At 39.1% G+C, this 23,831-nt stretch overlaps 1 protein-coding gene across 2 annotated transcripts in view; it reads right to left on the bottom strand.

Annotated features, from left to right (window-relative positions):
- itgbl1 (integrin, beta-like 1) overlaps window positions 1-23,831 on the bottom strand; it is a 35,961-nt gene that overhangs the window by 10,699 nt on the left and 1,431 nt on the right. For both annotated transcript variants that reach the window (XR_003294985.2, XM_026296261.2), the window contains exons 2-8: window positions 21,585-21,787; window positions 14,177-14,323; window positions 12,088-12,210; window positions 10,767-10,907; window positions 8,196-8,336; window positions 6,786-6,932; window positions 465-581 (exon numbers count right to left, since the gene is read on the bottom strand). Coding sequence is in view for 1 of the 2 variants with exons in the window: in XM_026296261.2 (XP_026152046.1) it covers window positions 465-581; window positions 6,786-6,932; window positions 8,196-8,336; window positions 10,767-10,907; window positions 12,088-12,210; window positions 14,177-14,323; window positions 21,585-21,787 (1,019 nt within the window). In the remaining variant the exon portion in view is untranslated. The remainder of the gene's footprint in view (window positions 1-464; window positions 582-6,785; window positions 6,933-8,195; window positions 8,337-10,766; window positions 10,908-12,087; window positions 12,211-14,176; window positions 14,324-21,584; window positions 21,788-23,831) is intronic.

Raw genomic sequence — 23,831 nt, 5'->3', positions numbered from 1 at the left:
TATAGTACAGCTCAGTGGGTATAACGGTACCCACTGACCTCAGCAGCAACTGCATAAAGGCAGACAACAGTTTCCTGTTGCTGATTTAATTTAAAATTAAAGTCTAAACTGCCTCACAGACAATGAGAACTGTAGTAGAGTTCTGTCTTCACTACGTTCTTGTACCAAGTCAAATGAGTCTTAATGAGCCCTAATTTGAAAAGGACACACTCTCACACAGAAAATGAACATTAACTTCTTGGAACAATGACTGGCTGGAATTACCTTTTTACTACGTGAAGGTTTAACACTTCATGGTAAAACATAGATTTGCCGTCTCATTGCCATGTTCCATCAATTCATTCTGTTCCACACGCTACTTGCACGGATGTTAACAGACTCAAAGAAGTGTTGTTGGTGTGGGTTGGTGTCTGTGTGTCTGTCTGTGTGTGTGTGTGTGTGTGTGTGTGTGTGTGTGCGCTCACCTCCACAGACCTCTCCACCGATTCCCTCACACTGACGGTCATCACACTCGCAGTTTTTGCCATGAACCCGGCTGTCCCCAGGTGGGAAGCAAGTACACTGTCCACACTGGCACTGACCTACAAAAACAGAGGTGTTCTGTAAGATCTGAGCAGTGTTTAACAGCAGAGGTCTGTGATTCATTCTGGGTTTTTAGTTTTTCTATTCAACCTTAGTGATGTTCATACTTATGGTAGATGAGCTCAATAATGGATTTTGAGTTAGACTAAATCTGCCTGACAACACTCCCTGCAGCCACACAAGGACATCTTATATGTAAATCACTCCAAGAAACACTCACATTGGCTGGACTCATAGCTCAGAACGTTTCTATCTCAATTCAATCAGCAAGCTGCCAGTGAAGAAGGTCACAGGAGAACTTACTGAGTGTACATGTGGGCTAATGGTGAGACTCATTAGAAAAACACAGTCCACTCAGAACTATCAGGGGAGGTGTGGGGCATACCTGCTCATTTATCATTTGACCAGGGTGTGCTCAGTTTTATTATTTATGTGCATAGTGTGGGACACACACAAACATTTAGGAGTTTAGTGGGAGAAATACTACGTTTTGAATTGTGTATTATTCTTTTAAATATAAACAAATGTTTGTTTATATGGGATCAATTTTATTATTAAAATGTGCTTCAGATCAGTTTAAATGGTCCCTTATAAAGAGCTTATGAATAACATTGACAAAGACATTCCCATTTGCCTTGTCTGCTCTGTGTTTCACTGGGAAAGACACACATCTTTAACCTTTTCATATAATCTGATGCTGCAGACAAAAGATGCCCAGAAAGGCTACAAACAGGTAAGTGTCTCAGTATGAAAAATAATTGCACAAATGGAATTTCCCAGCTCAGTGAAGACCGAGGTTTAAACCACAACATATTGAGTGGCTAGCTTTCGCTTGTCTCCTGTTTTTATTGAGCTGGGTACATCCTTGTTGCACAATCATTTTTCACTCTGAGTGTTTTCACTGTTTGTAGCCCTGCTGGGTATACTTTGTGTTTACTGCCACTAAATAACACCCAAAACATATCCATAAATGTGTATGTGCTTGCCTCTATCTGATGATGACTCACAGAGCAGAATTATAGACAATAGGTAGTGTAGTACATGAGTTTAAAGGATCATCTAATGTCTTGTCCATGTTGCATCACTGTCACGGCTTATGACCTCACACACACACACACACACACACACACACACACACACACACACACACACACACACACACACATGCAGACAGACACACACATACACAGTCTACCAACCTCTCTTCCTGTTCACATATATGACCATCTGCTATGAGAACTCAGTTACCTTAGCAACCGGTGATGTCATAACACCCCTGCCTCCGTGATTATCTCTGTGGTCGTCAAACCGTCTACATTAGTGTGTGCGTGTGTGTCTTTAAGTTTGGTTTGTCATGCAGGCTAAGATGAACCACACGCTAATGACAGTGTCACACAGGGAGACACGAGCCTGAATGTTATTTAGGCATCCATTGTCATAAAAGTCAGCACCAATATATATATAGAAACACAGGGCAGGTGAGGGTGTGGCAAACATGTTGTTAAGCAGAGAGGCTGCTTTAGGCTTAGGATTAATATAAATGGATGAATAGTTAATCAGTTTGTAGTAGGGTAGGTCTGAATAGTGGCCAAGGTAAGGTAAGGTAAAACAAGAAGAGATAAGATACAATTTATTTAGAGGGGAAATTCAACAAAAGTCAATATATATAAGTCAGGCAGCTTTGATCAGTCAATTTAGATTCACAGGGGAGAAATCATGACCATCAGTTTCTAGAGAGACAGTGAGTCTGATTATCTGGGGGAAATGCAACCACTAACACAGGGACAGTGGAGTTATCATTACTGCCCCATCATTAATCACAGAAGCAAACAAAATGTTAATCTTTCTCCACTAATTTTAAAAATCAAGATTTGTTAACTAGTCCAGATTAGTACTACCAAGCCTGGCAAATTGGTTGTATAGAAAAAATACATTTTAATATAATTTTAGACAACCTATTTCTGTCAACCAGAAAAAGTCTTAATCTAAATGAAATGAAAGCACTGACAAAATGTATTATTTTTCATCAATGAATAAAAATAGCAAATATAAACACATAGTTAATGCAGTCCACACTCCAGAAAGCAGAGAAAGGAATCCCAAGAATCAGCAGAAAGATGTTAAAAGCAGGTGTTTCCTTGAGGAAATACCACAGTATAAAAAAATTTGCTATCCACAAGTGTGTGCCTGCACCTTTCAGGGCGAAAAGCTCTGAAGCTGCTGTTTCAAGTTTCAAGGCTTTTCCGCTCAAGCTGCCATCTGTACCAGCTGCATTCATCCATGCCTAAGTGATTTTCTACGTCTGTCTCCTTCACTTTCTCTCTCTCACTCTGTTACTCTCCCACCCTGCTTGTACTCTCCTGTCATTGTACTTTCCAAAGACCTTCTATGTCTCTCCTTTTCATGCCTTTCAGATTATTAGCTTTTTATTGAAGCATTGCAGTGATCTCTTAAAAACCAACGTAATCTTCCAAACACCAAATGGAATAGGCATCCTCAGGAAATGAAGGCTCAGTAAATAAAACCTTACAGACACACACATGCCATCCTAAGCACTCAGGTATGCACGTAGGCACAGTCACTTCCCCTTCCCCACAGTTTCCCTCTTCTAGCAATAAATACTGCATTCAGTTTATGGCTAATAGAGGAGGAGGATTATACAAACAATGCTTTTAACATGAAACATATAAATTGTTGACCTCATTATCTGGACTAGTGTCTCTCAGTATAAATCGTAACCAAAATTTAAGAATTTACAGTATAAAACTATGATTTCTTTCTTTTTTAAAAACACAGCAAATAAAATAATTAAAATTCGCTGCAAGCTTCTTGAGACTGGAAGTCATCATTTCATTCACTATTTGGATATATAAATAAGACTGACAGTACCATCTATAAATGTCAAGTGTCAGTGTGAACTACTCCACAGTCCTTGTGTGAAGTCAGAAGCACTTATTTGTCTGTTTTTTAATGTAAGGTGTGTAAATAATGTCAAATAATTATGCATGACTTCATTTTGAGAATATCCACTTTATAACCTTCAATTGGCCTTCACTGGAAATCACATACTCACTTTTGTTGCATTGAGGGTCAGGTCTGCAACTTCAGTGTCTATCTAACCTGTTTTAATTATACCAGAGATCAAATACTCTACACTTCAACTTAAAAGTAATGCAATTATTGTAACCTGGTGCAATTGTGAATCATTTAACATTTTGTGATAGGGAACATGGGCATGCTCAGTTTTGTTTGTATACTCCAAGTGTATGCACAGTATGGTGTACTTTAACTGTGCCTGATTGGACTGAGATGGCTGAAAAAAGGCAATATTTGAAATAATTTATGAATACCACAAATTGTTCAACTGCACAGGGTAATTTAAAGTTTCATTCTGTGCAGCAATTGGAGATAATTTAAAGGTAGTGCTGGAGGAATTAAGGCTAATTAACTCACCAAGCACAAGTTAATCTTTACTGTTTCATTATGTGAGGGGAAGCACCATGCCTGCTGAACCCTGCTGTTGTAGAATTGGTCTGAGGCCATCAAAGCCAAAGTCTGTTATGGTACAGACACAATATGTAATGAGTAGTTAATGTTTTCAAAGAACTCTGAAAACTGATTCTTCTATATTTAGAGAACACATTTGCTGTCTTTGTTCCACCGTTGGTCTTTTGTGATGGTGATTTGTTAAAGTAATTGTCACTATGGTAGCAACTCTGTCCAATGTGATCTAATCAGTAGTTTTCTCAGCAATGACACAATGACAGATATATATATATATATATATATCCACTATAATAACAGAATAAGTGACAGCCCTCTGCTTTCATTTGGAACACAGCCATAGTTGAAAGACTATGGGTTCCCCAGTGATTTCCCCCACAGTCAAATGAAACAGGAAATCAATTCTTTCCATTAATCTCCCATAAATCCACAGAGCCCTAAGATCAAGCAGGTTATGATCCTTGCAACATGGCCACATTAACTGCATTATTAAGTCAAATCACTGTGAGATCAGCGGAGTACAGAAACCTGTACAGTACCTTCTCTTATTGGCCTCCTGAAGTACAATGTTTAGGGCATAATGACTGGAGTAAAGGTGCCCTGAACAATGGCCCATACAGAACTGTAAAGCTGATTAATTAAGGCTGCTACAGTACATCAGTGTATAAAAGAGGTACAAGAGATACTGCACTTCAGCAGACTACCAAGTATACACTCCATAGCTGCTAGATAATTTATCTTATTAACAAGGGAGGAAGGCACTGTATCTATATGGCAAAGGTCCACCATAATGTTGGCTTTATTTTTTGTTGTCTCATGAATGAACTCAATTCAAGTAGGGTGTACAAGAAATGATTGGCAATTTTTTCTTTACTCAAATTTCATGAGTGCCTGAGCCTTGCTATAGATAGGTCACTTATCCTTAAGAAAACAACATGGCCGCTTCTGGAAACATTAAATTCCACCTAACTCAGCTGACTAGTACATTTGAGGATGAAGTCTTGCAGTTGCACACTAATTATGTTTAACCTATCACTCCTTGTTTTATTTCATTTTTTATAAGACACTGCTTTCAACCTGAAAATCTATACATGCAGGTTGAAAATATATAGACAACATATGACCTGTCCAGGGTAACAGATGTCACATACATCTAGGTAATGTTTCCTTTGCATCTTTTCCTGATCACTCCACCAGATTCTATCTCCACATGAGTAATAGCTCTGAAAAGCTATGTTTTGTATCTGGCTTTAGCTTGGCTGTGCTTTTTGTCCTCTAGAGAATACAAATATTCTGCAGCCTGCTGTTCCTTATAAAACTAAGACATTTGGACATCTGCATCTCTTGTGGATAGAAATATACAAAGTTTTACTGAAACGTGACGCGGGTTACTTGGCTGGAAGTGTGACTTCATTCTTACCCACTTAGTTTTATGATATTTGAGTATAATACAGTCTTTTGTAGATGTGGGTATTTATAACCACCATTCGTAAAGGTTAAACAGCTCAGCCTTGGTAAAGGTGAGTAATTTGTTCCTCCATTTGTGGCCTGAGAATCTTCAGGCTGTACAAGAATTGATGCACCAGCGAGGCACTTAACTGGCCGTATGTTTTTCCCATCTCCTTGAAAAAAAAGTTTGGGATTATACCGCTAATGATTTATTAAAGTTTCACAACTGAACTTTTTTTTGTTTAATTTTTGTCTTTAATAAAAAAAAAAATTGTTTTAAATTATAAAAACAGTATTACAGTTTTAGAGTTACCCTTAAAGAGTTTGTTTTTGTGGTGCTCAGAATCTGCAGGGTTTTAATCAAACTCCTATTCTTACAAAATATGGAAGCTTTTACAATATGTTGTTAATCAGCTACCTACTATGAGTCACTAGGTTTTTTTGGGCGTTTTGTCCCTGAACTATTATTTAGTCATGAACGGAGAACAAAAACTTAGATTTTAAAACAGCATGTAAAATGTTTGGAATTTAAACAACAAGAGAGCTCTTCAACTATGCTCATAATACAGTATAAAGCAGACTAACACACAAACACCCCCTCTCGCATATTGGCCTAAATCTAAAACCTACACTGTTCTCCCACTTTTACCTTACTGCCATCAATCAATGGGCTTAAAGGTGTGTGACAAGTACAACCTGGACCATTATTTTGTTAGAATGGGTTTCCAGTGCTGGTTCAGTATCTGAATCTAATATTAGTATTAAGTCTCACATTTGGTGGCTCCAAGAAACAAAGCTTAATGAAGCATACGGCACACTGTAATAAATCTAAGACACACTGACCCAAAGCCTATTCTGTTGAGAGAGCTGTTCCAGCCATGGCTTATGTTGTTGCTAGAAAATAGTGCCCCTTAATCTCAGGCATGCTCATAAACATACACACAATAACATACATCACATCACAGAGCCAAAAAATGTACAAAATTAAACACACATTAAACAACAGTAGTAGAAACACACATGCTAATAATAATGGATATGATAAGTATGGTGCAGGAAAGGAGATGAGTGGCTGCTATGTAGTTCATGGCTTAGTCAAAGATGCTATTATACATTTGAATCCTAGGCACCCTCATGTCTTTAGGGTCCTCTTAAGGATGAATTAAGAGATAGACTGGAAATGGCCTATTTTACACTAAAAGGTTAAAGTAGTAACCATGGTAACTGGAGTAAATGGCAAGACCAGGTACCTCGTCCAAAGCAGGGCAAATTGGACTTTCCTCGGCACTTCTTCACACTGCTCTCTAGGGACAGGGAGCAGGACACGGGATGCTCACATTTCTTTCCTGCCCAACCCTCCTTGCAGTCACACCTGCCACAATTACACTGCCCATTGCCTGCCAATAGAAAAAAAAAAGAGGTGGAGGAAAATGAAACAAAGTGAAGTAGTGAATTTGTACAAAAAAAAAAAAAAATTAAAAACACATCCTGGGAATGGGTGAAAATAGGATACAGCAAAGAAATACACCAAGCAACGTGAAGAGTTTGATTATGGAGTTATGGAGGGAAAACAGAGGGCAAACAGGAGCTGGTGTGAAAGAGAGAGAAGGAAGAGAGGAAGATAGTAAAGTGAACAAGGAGCAGTACACACTGGAGGTGAGAAGATCAGGGGGAATTTATTGTGCCCTTAGAACAATGAGAGAGCAGACTCCTAAGCTGCTGGATGACCAATGATTATGCCTGGTCTGTACTTGAGAACAGAAAGAGAAAAAGTGAGAGAGAAGGATGTGATTTAAATCATTAAAATGTGAATTATGTCTGCATTCTCTTAAACTGTGAACAATTTATATGAAGGTCTGCACCAGAGAGCTGCTCATTGAGTATATGTTGGGATGTAAAATAAATCTTATGGTGCAGAAATGATGAGTTTAATGAGTAGGAGGCACAGTGGTAGCATCCATCATATTTTGTTCATTAATTCTTTAGAGAAACAGTGAAAAGGTCATTCCTACCCCATCCCCAATTCATTTTTAAGTTATATAGAAAGTTCACATTTACTGCTGTAAAGTTGCAACAGAATATTGGATGCAGATGGCAAAATGCTATTGGTGATTGTTAAGTGTAAGGAATGGCAGTTACTTAAATGTGAAGGTCAATATACATGGTGCTGGCATAAACAATATTATACAATTATAGCTTGTAAAGCATTACTGAGTTATTTTTCACACTAGTTTCACAATAGCTTGACATTTTGGGGAAATCTTATTCATTTTCTTGCCAAGAGTTAGATGAAGATGTAAAACTCCAGTGTCTGTATGGTAACTAAATGTGTAACTGTATTAATAGGTAACAAAAACCATCTATCAGTACATCCAAATTACACTAATTGCCTACTAATATACTTTGTTTAATCCATACAAAAAGAAGCATAACAATCACAGTTCTTCCATTTCATGGGTGATAATGTGCAAGACTGTTGGCACCCTAGATCCAGTCTTTCCTAAGCTAAGCTAATTAGCTCCAGCTACTTATAGAGATGAAAGTGGTATCAGTCTTCTCATGTAGGTCTCTGCAAGAAAGTATTACTTTAACCACTATTAAAAACAGGTCTCAGGATTGTATGTGATTATATGTTTTTTATCCAAAAGCAGCATGCTGACCTGAGCAGAAGTCATCAGTGTATCGGTCGTAGGTGGCATGACAGTTCCTTTCATCGCACTCGCATGTGTCTCCATGAATATCTCCCCAGTCACCGGAGGGATCTACATCATAACAGTTACACTCCCCACACACACAGGATCCTAACAATCACATCAAATAAACAAAAAAAAAATTCAAATTGACATTGTATTAATGCTCTACTGTTAGATTTTTTCAGCGGTATAGTCCAAATAAATAATCATGCTGATTTAACTGGGAAAAAAATGTACATGGCAGAAAGGAGCAAACTCCAACTCGCTGGGTTTCACAGATGTGGGTGAGGTGGAAGGATATATTTTTCTACTCTAGCAACGGTTGCAGCCAGCAGGATTAATATTCTTTCTCCATCTGTCTCATTTTTTCTTCTTTTATCAGTGTATCTGTCTGCCTGTCTTCCCCTTTCTCATTTGTTTTACATCTGAGCCGGGGCATCAGCTGAGTGGTAGTCAGTGGAAATCCCATTTTCTCTTATCAGCAGTGACAGAGCACAGGGAACCCCAGGGGAGCTGCGCCAGCTGGCAAGCCTTTGGGCTGTGGCTGGCACATGCCTGGCCCTTGGCCCTGGGTCCTGCAACACCCCATAACCCTGGATCCCTTGATTTTTCAAAGCCGTGCACTTTTTATGTCTGCAACAAATACCATAACTGAGATTCACCAGAAACAACAATAGCACCTGCAGTAGTGACTATACTAAAGTGTTCTATAAATGCTCTGTAAAATCCAGGGATTATTAAAAAATACCTCTTTGTTTGTCAGCAAAACGTAACCTCCCTTTCCACACAAAAGGGAAATGTTCAGCTCTGTGCCTCATACAACCATATTATCTGTGACTCAAGTTGTTTTGATCGAGAAATCATATGCAGATACATGTATTTAGCCTCTTGCATTAGTCAGCTGTTATCATTTTGACAGCATGCCAGGAGTGTATTATGAGCTCATCTGGGTGAGGAGGCTAGGTGATCTGAACAGAGTTATCTATTGGGTAATGTCAGAGGAATAATTCACTCATTCATTTCAGAGTGAGCAGGAGGTAGAGGTTACTGTTGAACAAAGTATGGGAGAGAGAGAGAGAGAGAGAGAAAACACTGTACAGTCTCATACAAAACACTCCGTATCTCTGCATCTATGGAGGATGATGAAATCAAATCAACCCTCTATTATTTAGACATTATTTAATCATGCCTGTTGATCCACTGCTATTAATCACAGAGTTATCTTTACAGTGCTTAAAAGAAGGCTTCATTCAGAGCAAAATGGTTGCATGTCACATAGAGATGAGAACTGAGAATTGTTTGAATTATAATTAGTAGCAAATTATCTGAGTTGTGGGAATTGTTTAGCACTTGAATGGGGCAGAATGAATAGATGTTTTAATATAGTGCTGCCTTTTACTTAACTGGGAGCAAGGGTAGAATACAATTTTTATATTTTAAGCAATGATTATAATACTGACAATGTGCTTCAGTTTGTTGGGAGAGCATGTAGGGCTGCCATCAGTTATGTCAAGAAAGATTTTGAATAGCATGATCATCAGAGTCACAAGAGCTGCCTTATGCCCTGGATAGGACTAAGCAAACATCCAAAACATATGTACTTATTTCCTTTTGATAAATTTAAACACTGTTTTTAAAGGTTTTTAATTTAAAAATGTCCTCTGCATGTAGTTATCTTCTATAAAATAAAGTGCTGTAAACAATGCATTAAACAAACCTGTATGTGCTTTTTTCCACTGTCCAGCTATGTATCAAAACTGGATCTATTAGGGAGTCATTATAGAATTAGATTGGTACTTTTGGAATTGAAAAATGTTGTCAGGCTAACAGGGGGGATACCATTAAGTAAAACCAATAACAATAAATATTTACCAACCAATATTGGTTCCTTTTTAATTGCAGATGTATTCCCTTTGTTCAATTCTCTAGTAACTCTTGAGGTCCTATCTAAGGCCTTCCTTCCTTTGTCTAGACTAAACAGGAGGACAATGCCATGAACACAGTCAATGTTGTTAATGCAATGTCAGCTGTGCACTTGACCATAAATTACACCTCTGCCACAGTGCTCTGTCCAGGCTGCCCTACCATTAGCCAGTCCACAGCCAGTCCACTGTAATTCATTTTATAGAGCTTTACTAAAATCCCACACAATAGTTTGGGCTCTGTTAGTCTATGATAAAAAATGTATTCAAATCTAGACTAAGTATAAATTCTAGCTATTTCATTCCTAGTTTTTCACTACTTTGTCACAGTGTGTTTTCCTCCTCTCAACCCTCCTAGATAACAGACCGGAAATTAACTTGACCTCATCTAGAATGTTTCCTCTTTCCTTGCAACACAATTCAATTGAAATTATCACTGTGGTGACACGGATGCTAATGGGTTTTGAAGCTGTAGTGACAAACATTAAAATTCTCCAATTCCTGCTTTGTGCAATGATAAAAATTAATATTTGCATCCATGTGGCTTGTGATTTGATTTATCCCATTAAATTGGATTATTGGGGCCGTATAGTGCCTTTGAAGTTGGCAAACCAACCTCTGTTGCTGCAGATTTTGCCATCTGGAGATGTGCATCTCCGCTTGCTTTCCCATGGGCTGATGTCACACTGGAATTCACATTTGTCTCCATGCCAACCAGCAGCACAGTAACAGTTTCCACAGTAACACTGTCCATGGCCTGGAAGCAGATGCACATGAAACAACTGATGAGTTCACCTGTGTCTGGTGTAGACTGTCAGACTTAACCTACTCATTTAAATGTACAAAGTTTAGTCGTTTCAAAGGAATGTCAAGGTTGTGATTTTGCTAACTAAAACCCCATAAGGTGCTCGCTTTCTGTTTAATTAATTTTAAAATCATATGTTTTACAAATAAAAACAACACATTCAACATTTGATTACTGGTTACTATGCATTTATTTGTATTGCATTATAAACTTGAACAATTAGGACAACTGGGATATTTCTGAAAGGCCTAATAGGCAAACTTGTTTTTCTTAATTAAATTTGACTGTTAACCAGTTGAAACAAATCATACTTGTCAGAATTTTTTATTATTTCCTCTGAATCCAGTTAGTTGAAGTCAGCTTTAAGAAATATCACTTTAAAGGCAACAAGGTTAGCTTTCATGTTTGAGCTCGCATTAGGTCTATAGCTACTGGTGACCTGTCCAGGGTGTACCCCTGCCTTTCACCCAATGAGAGCTGGGATAGGCTCCAGCAGATCCCTGTGACCCTGGTCAGGAATAAGGGGGTATAGATAATGGCTGGTTTGGTTTTCAATCCCCCTGCCTTCTATGAGCTACACTAGCTGATGTTCGGTTCAGGTGTAATGAACAGTTTGCTAATGCTAAACTCTGCCCACTTTATAATTACCACAATCAATGCTTCAGCACAAAGGTGAGATACGTGTTGTGGCATCTTTCATTCTCTAATTCAGGTAGCGGAGAACGTTACCCTACACCCTGGAGCAGTGGGTGTCATCTGAAAACTCTTAATGCATCCATAAACACACAGACTTAGCATGCTGAGAACTTGACAGACCTACTTTGCATAGTTTCCTCTGCTAAGCTATGATTGGACAGTTGTTCAGATAACAGTAAAACCTGTAATAAATCAAATTCAGTGTTTATCTCTCAGAGAGCAAATAAATAAATGGTGACAGTATTCATTTAATGCATTCATTCAAACAGAATTATTCTACTTTGTACAGCACAAACACATGAGCATGAAGCAATAAGTCAACAAAGACAGTGTGTCAAGGTTGGGCAGTCCTAGAATAAATGGTTATGTTACAGTAACTTGTGTGTGCTGCTTTGGGGCAGAGTGAGTGGGGTGAGACAGGGACTGTAAGGCATACCTCCACACACCTCTCCAGTGTCCTCATCCAGACAATCGCTGTCGTCACACTCACAGAAACGTCCTGTCACCAGACCTCTGTTATCCTCATTCTCACACATGCAGCTACCACAGTGGCAGGTTCCTATGGAAAATATCAGCTTTAGACATTGTCTAACCTTATTTCTTTGATAGGGTTAGGTTTGTAGGTGTTTGTGCATTAGGGCTGTGAGTTTGTTTGGATGCAGTGCACCTTACGATCAAGAAACCAGCTGCTAAGCAGATGTTTACTTGAGGCACTGCCTGTGCATCATCAACAAATCTACAACAGTTTGTGAGTACGGGAGGTGGTGTGTGTTTTTGTGTGTCTGCTGGGTGTTTTTGAATGATGCTAGACAACTGCATGTTGTGAATAAAATAACATTTCACACTCAAAAAAGATGTATCCACATCATTGACATTTCCTTCCATTTAGTTCAAATTGACACAAGACAGACAAGCACACTCACACTCACACCTATGGGCAATACAGAGTCACCAATTAACCCAACCCCAAACTGCATGTCTTAGGACTGTGGGACAAAGCAGAGTAATAGTCCTTCAGTTACATGATTTTAACTCTTCACCAACACTGTATCTTATTAACAACAGGGGTACCAAGTCATTTCCTGGAAGCCAAGGTGCTCTCAGAATTTTGTTACTGGAAACATCACTATCCACACACAAAACATTCAGTCCCATACATGCACACAACACAACACAACTTAAACAAACAACATCCATCATAAGACATTGTAGCTTAAGAGCATTAAGTGTTCTGAGACTTGTTACAGGAAAAGACCCTACAGAAACAATCAAATGTCTCATTTAAGTTTGTGGGCAGGATAGCATTTAATGTATACAGTAAATCCAATAGGTCTTGCAATGGAGTAGCAGTCTTTCTTGATTACCTCTGCATGGTCCCATCACTATTTCTACACTAATGCACTTAAGTTGGTAGACAGAACGGCTGGTTTCTTTAAAAAATATTGACTAGAGATATAATACCTGCACATGTAATAGATGTAATTTGTAAAATGATAAATAGAGTGATTTCAAAATGTATCGAACTGAAAAATGAACCATTATACATTTACCACTGATTCATTTTTGAGCTGGATTTATTGTGAGCACATAATTGATGTCACAGAGCCACAGGAAAAACAACATATGCCGCATATGTTGTTTTTCCTGTGGCTTTAGGTAATAGTCTCTACCCTGGTCACTCACTTTCTTCAGTGCTTCTGTAGCCACTTATAGATGTAGCCTCAAGAGCAGAATCTATGAAAACAGACTTGTCTTTCCTCTGTATTGCAAATCCTCTGGCTTACTGGTGAACTGATTTTTAATAAGTACTGATGATAGCTAATTTATCTTAACATGTTTTTATGTGAAAACTTTCTGTAGACCATTCGAACATGAATGCAGCTTTTACTCCTTTCATTGTAAAGGATATAGCTTGTACTCTACAACTTCAGAAAGTCATTTGGACTGTCCTCTGATTAGTTGAAAACCATACACGCAAACAGGCCACATACTGTACAGTACTTTCATGGACACACACACCCATGTAGACCCAAAAATGGTGTATTATCCTTCATGTAGCAGGAGGCATTGTGAGCCAGTGCAGAGGTTAAGCCCAGGTGGGAGAGGGGCTTTCAGTGTTTGGAAAACAACCTCAACCCAGATATCACCTCAGTGCTTAGTCATGTGTCCACAGAGAAACACACAAACTGGGACTGTGTGTATCAAAAATACCCTGGCTTGTGAGATTTAAGCACGATCAGTACTGTATTTACACTCTTTTAGCCAAAGACTACTTCAGCTCTGCTGTGACAAAGATTTAGCCCCACTATAGAATGACTTCTTGTCTCTGAGTCAGGAGAAGGAACCAAGGTCAGTAGATTTGATGATCTGGGAACCTAAATATTGTAGCAACTGGAATGTAGTGCAGGCTAGTTGTATGATTTTTCCTAACGCTTGAGTGTATTTTCTTGCAGCTTTGCAGTAAGACTCATTTTGTTTATACTGTATTTGTATGAGGTGTGTGTGGGTGTGTGCGGTCACTGTACCTCTGTTGGAGCAGACCACCCCCTGTGGGTTTTTACAGAGCTCTTTGCTCTTCTTGCTGGGTAGGTTACATTCCTCCTGGAACTGGCAGGCATCTCCGAACCAGCCTTCATCACACTCACATATCCCACAGTCACAGTAGCCACGATCTAAAGTGAAATACAACACAGCATATGTTTCAAATTGCTCCAGAAACACAAGGTGTTTTCTTAAATTAAATATAGTTTAGAGAAAAGATTGCATTGCATTACTCATGGTTATAAGATGAATTCCTGTTTATTGCAATAGACCCCTTGTACTTGCAAGTTATGTACAAAAGGTACACACACAGGCAGGCATTGTCATGTTTCCATGGCCTTAGATGCAGTACAAACATTTTCTTACAACATTTCAGGATCGTATACCAGTTTCCCATCAATCAGTGAGAGCAATGCCTTGTTCAGTGTTCAGGGACCTAAACAGGCAGTTTGCCGTCACTATTTCTAATCCTTCTGATGTGAGCAATATAAAAACAGGAGGAATCATATGATGCAAATGAGGGCTGCTGACAAGTTTTTATAAATGTTACTCCCTATGTACTTGGCAGAAAGGGGCCTTGTATGTCACACTCAATCATTCTCATGACTCGTTCATCATGTAAATGTGGTGTCCTTTTCAAGGGCTATCCATCAGTCATTAACAACAGGCAAGCCCCCTGTCTCTCCTCATTATTGATACATCTCATGAGACTCTTGGGAACCAGTACAAGGAAAATAAGACTATACGAAATGTGCACTTCTACAATAGTGGCACCACAGAGGCAATATAATTTTGAAGAAAATAAATCAATTTAAAAAAATCTCAAAACCTCTATATATTTGTTGTCACATGAACTTTGGGAGGCTCTAAGTAGACTGTACTTTCTGTGGCTGTCTAGACAATGTTATTACATTATAAATCCTACTCTGACAATATGCCTCTCATCACTTTACGTAACTAAAAATATATGAACAAATGGAAGTTCAAAGTTCCATGTTATTACAATGTCGCCTTATGTTAGGAATAATTTTGTAAAGCGACAGGTACACTACATTCTCCGCAAGAGCTGTCACACCTGTGAAAAACAAAATTGTTGGCCAGTAATTAGTGTTTCTTGAACCATTGTCACATTAAATTATCTGCTGTATACCACAGCCACAAGACATTTGTTTCTATTTTGTTTCCATAGATTTATGGAGATAATTTTAAGAAGGTTATAAGAGCAGGCATTTGTTTTTGATTTGTCATGTGAGATTTGCAGGTGGGGACTACCACACAAAGGCTATAAAACAGAATTAAAGTCTCTCCAACTTAATTCAGGAGAATATTACAAAGTCACTTCCACCCACTACAACCCATTAATCTCAGCTTGACAATCACTCTGACATAGAAAACAGCCCCTCTTTGCTGGGCTAAAGTTTATGTGTGTGGGAAGGTGGCAGACTGTCGACAGTTTATCATTGCTTCCTGAACTGTAATTCTCTGTGGCTTGGGGGGTGTCAGGGTCCTTCCTACGCTCCCCCGATGGACACACACGCCCAACCAATCAGACCCCCAACCGGTGCCCAGATATAGCCAATGCTGGAAGGGAGAGAGGGTGCATCTGTGCCAGCATCAATAGCAGTAATAACAGGTGATGCAACATTACCATGATTAATTGCTGATGAGGAGAGGATGGTGACTCATTCAGCAAGCTAATTTTATGTTTGAATTTAACTTGTTCCCTCTTAATGATAAACAACATATAATACTGAGGTGGAGATAAACAAAGAAATAGGTTTGTGTGGAACATAATAATTCAACAATCTTGATCAATTACGGGTTAGATGTATATGCCAAAAGTAATTTACCCTCCCTTAGGACGAAACGCTTATGTCATTTACATTTGAAGCAAATAACGTAGGGCTATTCTAAGATTTCAATGCAGTTTCAATTGTAAGCAAATCAAGAACCCAAGGCATACATTGCTAAGACTAATGCAATTCTTAAAACTCCTTGAGATTGTTTCAGCACAATTTATTACTTGCATTTGATGATGTCTCTTCAAATGGCATTTCCCTAGTTACTTTGTTTAGCTCACATTCTCCCTAACATGATCCTCATTTCAATGAGGAATTGTTCCTCCTTGATTTCCTCTCCCTGTGGGTTGTGGAGCGTGAAACGACAGCACGTCAGCTCGTGTTCTGTTGAAAAGATCTAGGAGACACCTGTCTCAGGTAATAACTCATTGTCTCTGTTTGCTACCCTCAGAACAAGGAACTCCTGCTTTCATCCTTTTTCACCATTTGCAATTTTCCACCAAGACACTCAAATTGGTGACTTCATCATATCTCTGTAATATCACTAAAGTATTTTTAACCAACTGTGGGCAGGTTACTGTTTTATTCTCCCTGATTTACAATGTTATTTGGTACTATATGTACTGTACACGTAGGTACAAGGGAAAACAAATAAAAAATGTTAAGATAAGATGGTAATTATCTAAAAAAAAAGTTTCTTAACCATATGTGCCAATCTTAGTTTTATGTATGTTAATTTTCTATACACACTGTACTAGTACACTGCACAAAACATGACACTCAAGAATCATGCTGTATGTTGCGGGCCGTAATAGTAAGTGTCACCATTCACAGCAATATAGAAATACTTGGTCCAAAGTCTTAGAGAGCTGTTATGGGTCTCAAGCACAACTGCCTTTTTAATAGATTTAGACAAACTTAAGTGTCTTTTTTTCCTCGCAGCCCACACTGGAATCATTAGGTGACTCATCACACAGGCACGCTGCCTAGCAAAGCTCAGAATATCTAAGTGAGAGCACATCAAAATATGCACTCGAAAAAATACAGAGATGAACAGTTTAATGGGCTGTGATGGCTCAAGGACTGCATTCCACTATGGGTCCCTATTGCTGTTTTCTCTCTCTCTCTCTCCCTCTCTCTCTGTATCTCTTTTTTTGGGAAATACACAGAAATAACGTATGAATTATGTGTAAACCTATTAGTCATTTGGAAAGGCTGCCATTAGTGAGTTGTTCCCCCATGATTAGTTTATATCCTCTGTCTGTAATGTGTCTTTATTGGAGGCAACATTATAAGCTTATGTAATACATGTGAAGTACATCTGGAGGAGTTTGATTTGGAACAGCACAGGCCAAACTAGCTTCATATGTGTTGCTGACATTAAACCCCTTGGGTGGGATCTTCTCTGGCTCCAGCTGGGGGCACAGAGGCTAGGGGCTGAGCCAGGAGGAGAACAGAGGCTCTGAAAACTCATAGTCTGACAGAGAGAGAGGGAGGGAGAAATAGGTAGAGAGGCTAAAATGTGTTCTCACAGTACCCCCAAAACAACCATCCATCAGGGGGAAATGGGTTTTCGCTCTCATGAGTGCACTTCCCCATTTCAACTGCTCCTTTGAGATAGGGCAAAAAAGGACACACACATGATAAAGTCTGCCAGAATCATAAAGTTACAGATTGTCCTGAATGACAGACTTGCTTGACTTTCTGCCTCAATCTATATCAGTGGCTGGGGGATGGTAGCTGTTACCAGAAATGCATCAACAACTACTGACCCATGTTTGAGCAAACATTTTATGCGCTATTACACTTTATATTGTCTTTAAGACACATTCAAATAAATGACTCATTATGAATCAGTAATGACTTAACTCGGAGAAGATTGCTCACCAAGGGGTTCGGTTTTGATATAAGTGTCTATTGCTTCACAATATTGCAGCAGTGATTACTAACAAGTTGATTGTAGAGTGTATTTTTACTGGGACAATGTGACTCTGCAGGGCCCTGGGCCATCCTCTGTGTTTCAAACAATGAAAAAAGGCTATACAGTAAATCACAGAGAAGCACAGCCTGTCTGAACACACACCAGAGGAAAACTGTTTAGCACAGACTGTGAGAGACAGAGAACACAAAAGTGATGGGAGAGAATGACTTCACATGGCTCATTACTGAAAACAGAGGGAAGGCTGTGAAAAAGCAAATAGAAACAATGCTATGTTTACCTTTATCTATGAAAACAGAGTTATTACAGAAATTGGAGATACAAAAAAACTTTAAAAAACGTTATTTTAAGATTCATTCAAACAATCAAAAACAGGGTTAATCTTTTTACTTCAGAAATGATAAAAGATTATGTTGCTCATGTGCTGTAGCTTTGTTTCGAAATGCAACAGGAGAGGCAGAAGAGGAAGGTTAAAACAGTCAAAACCAAACAGCAGCCTACCATGACAGGAAGGTTTTGCACAGTTGGTGAACAGATGTTAGGCAGAGCTATCATCCCATTGCTCAGCTATAAAATGGGAGGACCAGAGGAGGGAAATATGTGAGTGACAGCCTCAAGGCTTTGTGTGAATCCTACAATATCAACACTTACTAAACAGAAATGTCAGTGGCTACTTTTTTATTTTTACAACATGGTTATGTGAAATAGTACTGGGAATTTCTCCATCTATACTGGTCATAGTGTAAAGAAATTACTGTATAGCCCAGTTTGTTTTTTGCCATCCTGGCTAAGTTAAAAATACTGCTGTTCAATTCATATTGCAAAACTGCTACACTGATCAGACCTAAATATTCAAATGTATCATTCCCAGTCACTTTGTTCAGCTTGACTTGTTGCTTTGATTGAGAGGATCTGAATTAGCACATTTTTGTCTGATAAATGCCATCCAAGGTAAAAAAAAAGAAACATCTCAATGCCAGGAATGCTAATGTTTTTGGAAAAGAAAAACACACAATTTATCCCTAAGGAGAAAAATCTATTGAATCTTATCAGTGGGCAGTTGTGAGAGGCAGAGATAACGGCGCCGCGGGGAAAGGAATTGGCTGCAAAATCTAAGACAGCAGACCATGCATGCTGATAGGCCATTGAGAAATTGAGGGAGGGAGTGTATTCTTCTCAATATGCTTTGAGTGTAATTGCTGGGCTCTATATGCACATGGACATATGGCTGCATGAATATGCTGGGTCTACATATTTGTGTGTGTACATGAGTGTTACACTGTGAGAATAAGCCTGACCCTGTGAGTGTGGGTGTGTGCACATGTCCTTCTATGGTTTTGCGGACAAATTTTATGTTGATACCTTTGGTGTGAATATATTTCAGGCTTGTGAGGACATTTGGCCAGTCCTCCTGACTTTGTAGGGTTGTGTGATGGTTAAAGCTTAGCTCTAACATTTTAATATTTGGATGGTTAGTTTTAGACTAGAGTCAGGGCAAGGGTTGAGGTCAGCTGTTTAGTGATGTTAGTAAGGTTAGGGTAAGAGACTAAGGAATATATTATGTCACTGAGGGTCCTCACAACTATAGTGAGACCAACATGTGTGGGAGCGTGTGTATCTGGGTGTGAAAACACATTTCTCCTCTGATGCATCTAGGTTCCATTTACAGTCTGCATACTAGTGAGTGAAACCCCATTATCATGAAGCAGGGCCTTCTCACTCCAGACTGCTCAACCATAATGAGCTCCTCTCAGCAGCCAACTTGTCTATCCAAATAAATCTACTCCTCACATGTGCGCACACACACACACACACACACACACACACACATACACACGCACACACACACACACACACCTCCATTCCATTAGACCTGTCCAGGATGCACACATATCTCCATTAGACCCTGACACACATGGCCTCATTGAGTGCAGAGGACACCAAACACAAAGGAGAAGATTATTTTACCTATGTCCACATACTATACAGAGATCAGCCTCTGTCACAACCTTTAGGGTGAGGGTATTTTCATATGCTGTATCTGAGGTGGCAGATTATTAGATACACCAATTGAGAGCAATGTATTTACACTGCCATAAATCTTACATTCTGTTTTGTTCTGTTACATTCAGTTTTTGTAAAGAATTCATTGTTGAAACAAAACCTCACTAAAATAGTCTTAAAATTGCACTAATAAATGTTTAACCATATGTTCCACTGAGAATATAAAGCTAATACGACATGTTAACATGTTAGCCAACAGTGGCTTAATTCCACTTCAAGCAGTAGTCGAGCAATAACAGCCAGTTCAGTTGGATTTCTGTTTTTGGTACACATGTAAGTCCAATAGTCACTCTCAGCTTAGGCTTTTTTTTTTCTTTTCCATGACTCTTGAGGCAAATATTGTTGTTCACTTACTCATTTCCAACTTTGTGTAATGTTTGTTATTGGACAGGGGCTGCAGCCTACAGAGATTTTATTATTTATTTATTTATTTATTGCTGAAAACAGCTGCTTGCCTCTCAAATGCAATGCTGATGAAAGCAGTGAGAGTGAGAGTGAGACTCAAAACCATAAAATCAAAACAATGACTTCAAAGACATTATAATGCTCTGGGGAGTAGAGGCAGACTGGAGAGTCTGATGATTATTCTCAGTGGGTTAATCAATAGAAACAGTCCCTTTGACATTAATTTGACAATACCATGAAAAATGGCTTAAATCTGCTGAAATAAAAAATTTAACATCGTGACATTCACGAAGGAAAGATTTATTGGTATTCGACTGCATTAGTTTTACAGGTGTCTCTGACAAATTAGCAACAGAGTGAGAAATCAATGTCACCTTAACGTTTGATGCTACTGTATACAAGCATGTAGATTATGTCAGGCCTGTTACATAAGCTTTGTAAAGTTCAGCAGCCAAATAACCTAGTTTTCTCTCAGCTGTTGTAACATGCAGGTTTGGCAATTTTACATTATTGGAAAACTAACGTGGAGAGTGCAGACTCTCTTGTGAGGCAACATGTTCTTGAGTCTATCAAGTCTTTCTCAACAGTCTCAGGCAGCCACCTAAGTTCAAAGCTGCACTTCTTAACAAAAGAAAAAAACCTTGATAACGGAAGTGAACCTACCAACTGTCTACTGCCCAAAATACAGCCCCTAATGAAAACCATACCAGCAATAAAGAAAAAGAAACACAGATGAAACAAGATATTCTGAAGGTATACCCAACAAGTGAAATATATGTTCCTTGGAATGTTAAAAACGAATGGGTTATAAAAAGCCTAAATAAATTGTAGGGTTTTAGGTAACACCTTTCAGTGCTCCATTCTTTCCAACACGTGGCTGAAACATTATCAGCTGGAGAGTCCATTTGACAAACCTCTCTGATGTAAGCCCACAGCAAAGAGATCTGTTGCATCACTTACTGCTCCATCACTAACAACCATACCCAAGTAGTTAACATGTTGAGCTGTCAGCTTCTACACAACTGCTTTCCATGACAAACAGTTTTGAAAACATGCACAAAACTCAAACTTTTATTAGGCAATTTTCCTAATAAAGAACAGAGAACAGTGTTACAATATATCTGACTCCTTGATATATCAGCCATGCATCTCCTTATTTGTCAGGACACAGTTGATTGTACCCACCATTACAAGGTTGCCCATTATGTGCAGCACAGACCCAGTCGTGGCACTCGCAACGAGGTCCATAAAACTTCCCTGGATCTCTGGCCTCACAGATGCAGATTCCACAGTCACATTTGCCCCTACCGCTGCAAATCTTGCCATCAGGTGTTTTGCAGCGACGCAGGGATGACTCTGTGGTCAGCTTACACACACCACCCACCTGGCTAGGAAAAAAAAAACAAGGTTGAGTTGTTCTGCAGCTTTAGAAACTTCTGAGGTCAAGGATCATTTGTGCTGCCACCTGAACCTGTTGGAAAAACAGTATAGCACAGCTGAACATTTTCACTCAGGAGTGGGAAAAATACCTTCACTGAGATGTGTCTTCCTTCAAGAAACACAAACCTATATTCAGATGTTTGGTATTTATAGTGTGAATACACACACAAAGAGCCCTATTCATGCTGTTTTACCACCTGTGAACACTGATAGCATTTAGCTGTAAGGTACAGTCAATTCCATTGTTTCACTGTTTCATTTCCATGTATATATGAATTTGAGCATGGCATATATTACATTATTTCAACTTCCCTTCCCTTCATATCCATATATGGGTATTTCACTGCAATATCTTTGAGGAAAGAAGTCTATGATGAAGAATAGTGGGAAGAATCCAGCTTCTTAGAGCACATCCAGACTGTTTGGGTATTCTATATCTAGAAAAAACAAACTCCCTGGAAATACACACACACACACACACACACACAAACACACACACACATACATATGTGAGGGATAAAGCTAATAATTCAAATAAATTGAATTGCACAGGACCAGGTTCACCTCACACTACAGCAGCTGTTGTTGCTGAGCTTTGTTTTTGCTTTGTGGGGTCTCTCCACCAGGTTTGTTTCACTTGGATGCTGTTTGACATTCTTTTTCTATTCCTGCCCTCTCTTGATATTGGCCAGAGTTCCAGTTTGGGAACAGTAGACACATTTCAAACAATCAACATATCAAGTGTTCCTGACACTCCCATTAAAATTGAATGGAGAATGTGTGCGTTCCATGTGTCATGGGGAGGTTACACAAGTTTAATTTCACACAGAGGCTTCACCCACTGATGGCCTTTTCAGGCTTGGCCAAACTTCTCTGTCAAGCTGTGCTCTGAATTTTAAATGTCCCTTACTCCATCAGCATGATTTTCTGTAGTGAAGCATGGTCTTGTCTCTTCGGGTGATTCTCTAGCCTCAGTTGACCAGGATTACTGCATCTGCTGTGAGCTTGTACTTCTGCTGCCAGGATAGTCTGGGCTGCAAGAAGCCTCAGCAGCAAGGGATCTTGTCAAGGAATGAAGGACACAAGACAGTGGTGGTGGAAATCTTCCCATATCAGGCCTAATATGCACTGGGGTATAAAATCAGGCTAGGAGATCTAGGACATAGCCCAACATAACACAGTGTTTCATATGCGATATTGGACCTCCTCTACATAGCACATGCTTCTACAGGAAAATCTTCAGATCTCTATGCCTCACAAGCTGCCTCAATCCTCTACTGCCCTCCCCATTGCTGCTACTATTATTATAACTGGTACTGCTATTATTACTGCTGGTACTGCAGTAGCTGTGACTGATATGAAATTTATTTGTTTAAATGTTTCAAATAAGTGAGCACTGGCATTTTGTGTTTCTAAACTAATCAGAAACATAAAACTTCAGCTATGTGCAGTTTTGAAACTAGCATTGTGTTAGCTGAAGAAGAGTAACAAGTCATCATCATGGAAATATAGATGGTTGCAGGGAATGTGACAGTCTCCCTCCATCTCCATTAGAAACCTTAGCTCTCTGCTTATTTTGGCACTGGGAGTCAAGGCTCCTAGATCTGTTCCAGACCTATGGTTTGTGAAGAGATGTCTCTTTTTGCTGCTCTTTATAACATTGGCCAATTAAAGTTATCTCCTGACAAGTAATGGTGGCACATTGTAGCATACAGATCTGGGCATGTCAGTGTTGTTTATGTTTCAAAAAGACATCTGTATTTCCCCATTTAGTTTCAAAATGCTTCCTGCAGCAGGGCAGGCAACTGAGTCCAACTGTGCCTGCCAGTTTCCCAGTGAGTCCTTCCTATATGCTAATACTTTGTCAATGATCCCATTTGAGCCCACTGAGAAGATTCCCTTAAGCTGCTGTCCATTGTCTGCTGGTGTCACTGACCTTGCAATGTACTGTAAGTGAGCACTTCTTTTATGTGTGAGACTGTACATCTCATC

Source organism: Mastacembelus armatus, chromosome 21 (genome assembly GCF_900324485.2).
Source record: "Mastacembelus armatus chromosome 21, fMasArm1.2, whole genome shotgun sequence".
Lineage (NCBI taxonomy): Eukaryota > Metazoa > Chordata > Actinopteri > Synbranchiformes > Mastacembelidae > Mastacembelus > Mastacembelus armatus.
The sequence above is the reverse complement of the archived record's forward strand: the minus strand, read 5'-3'. Positions and strand labels throughout refer to the sequence as shown.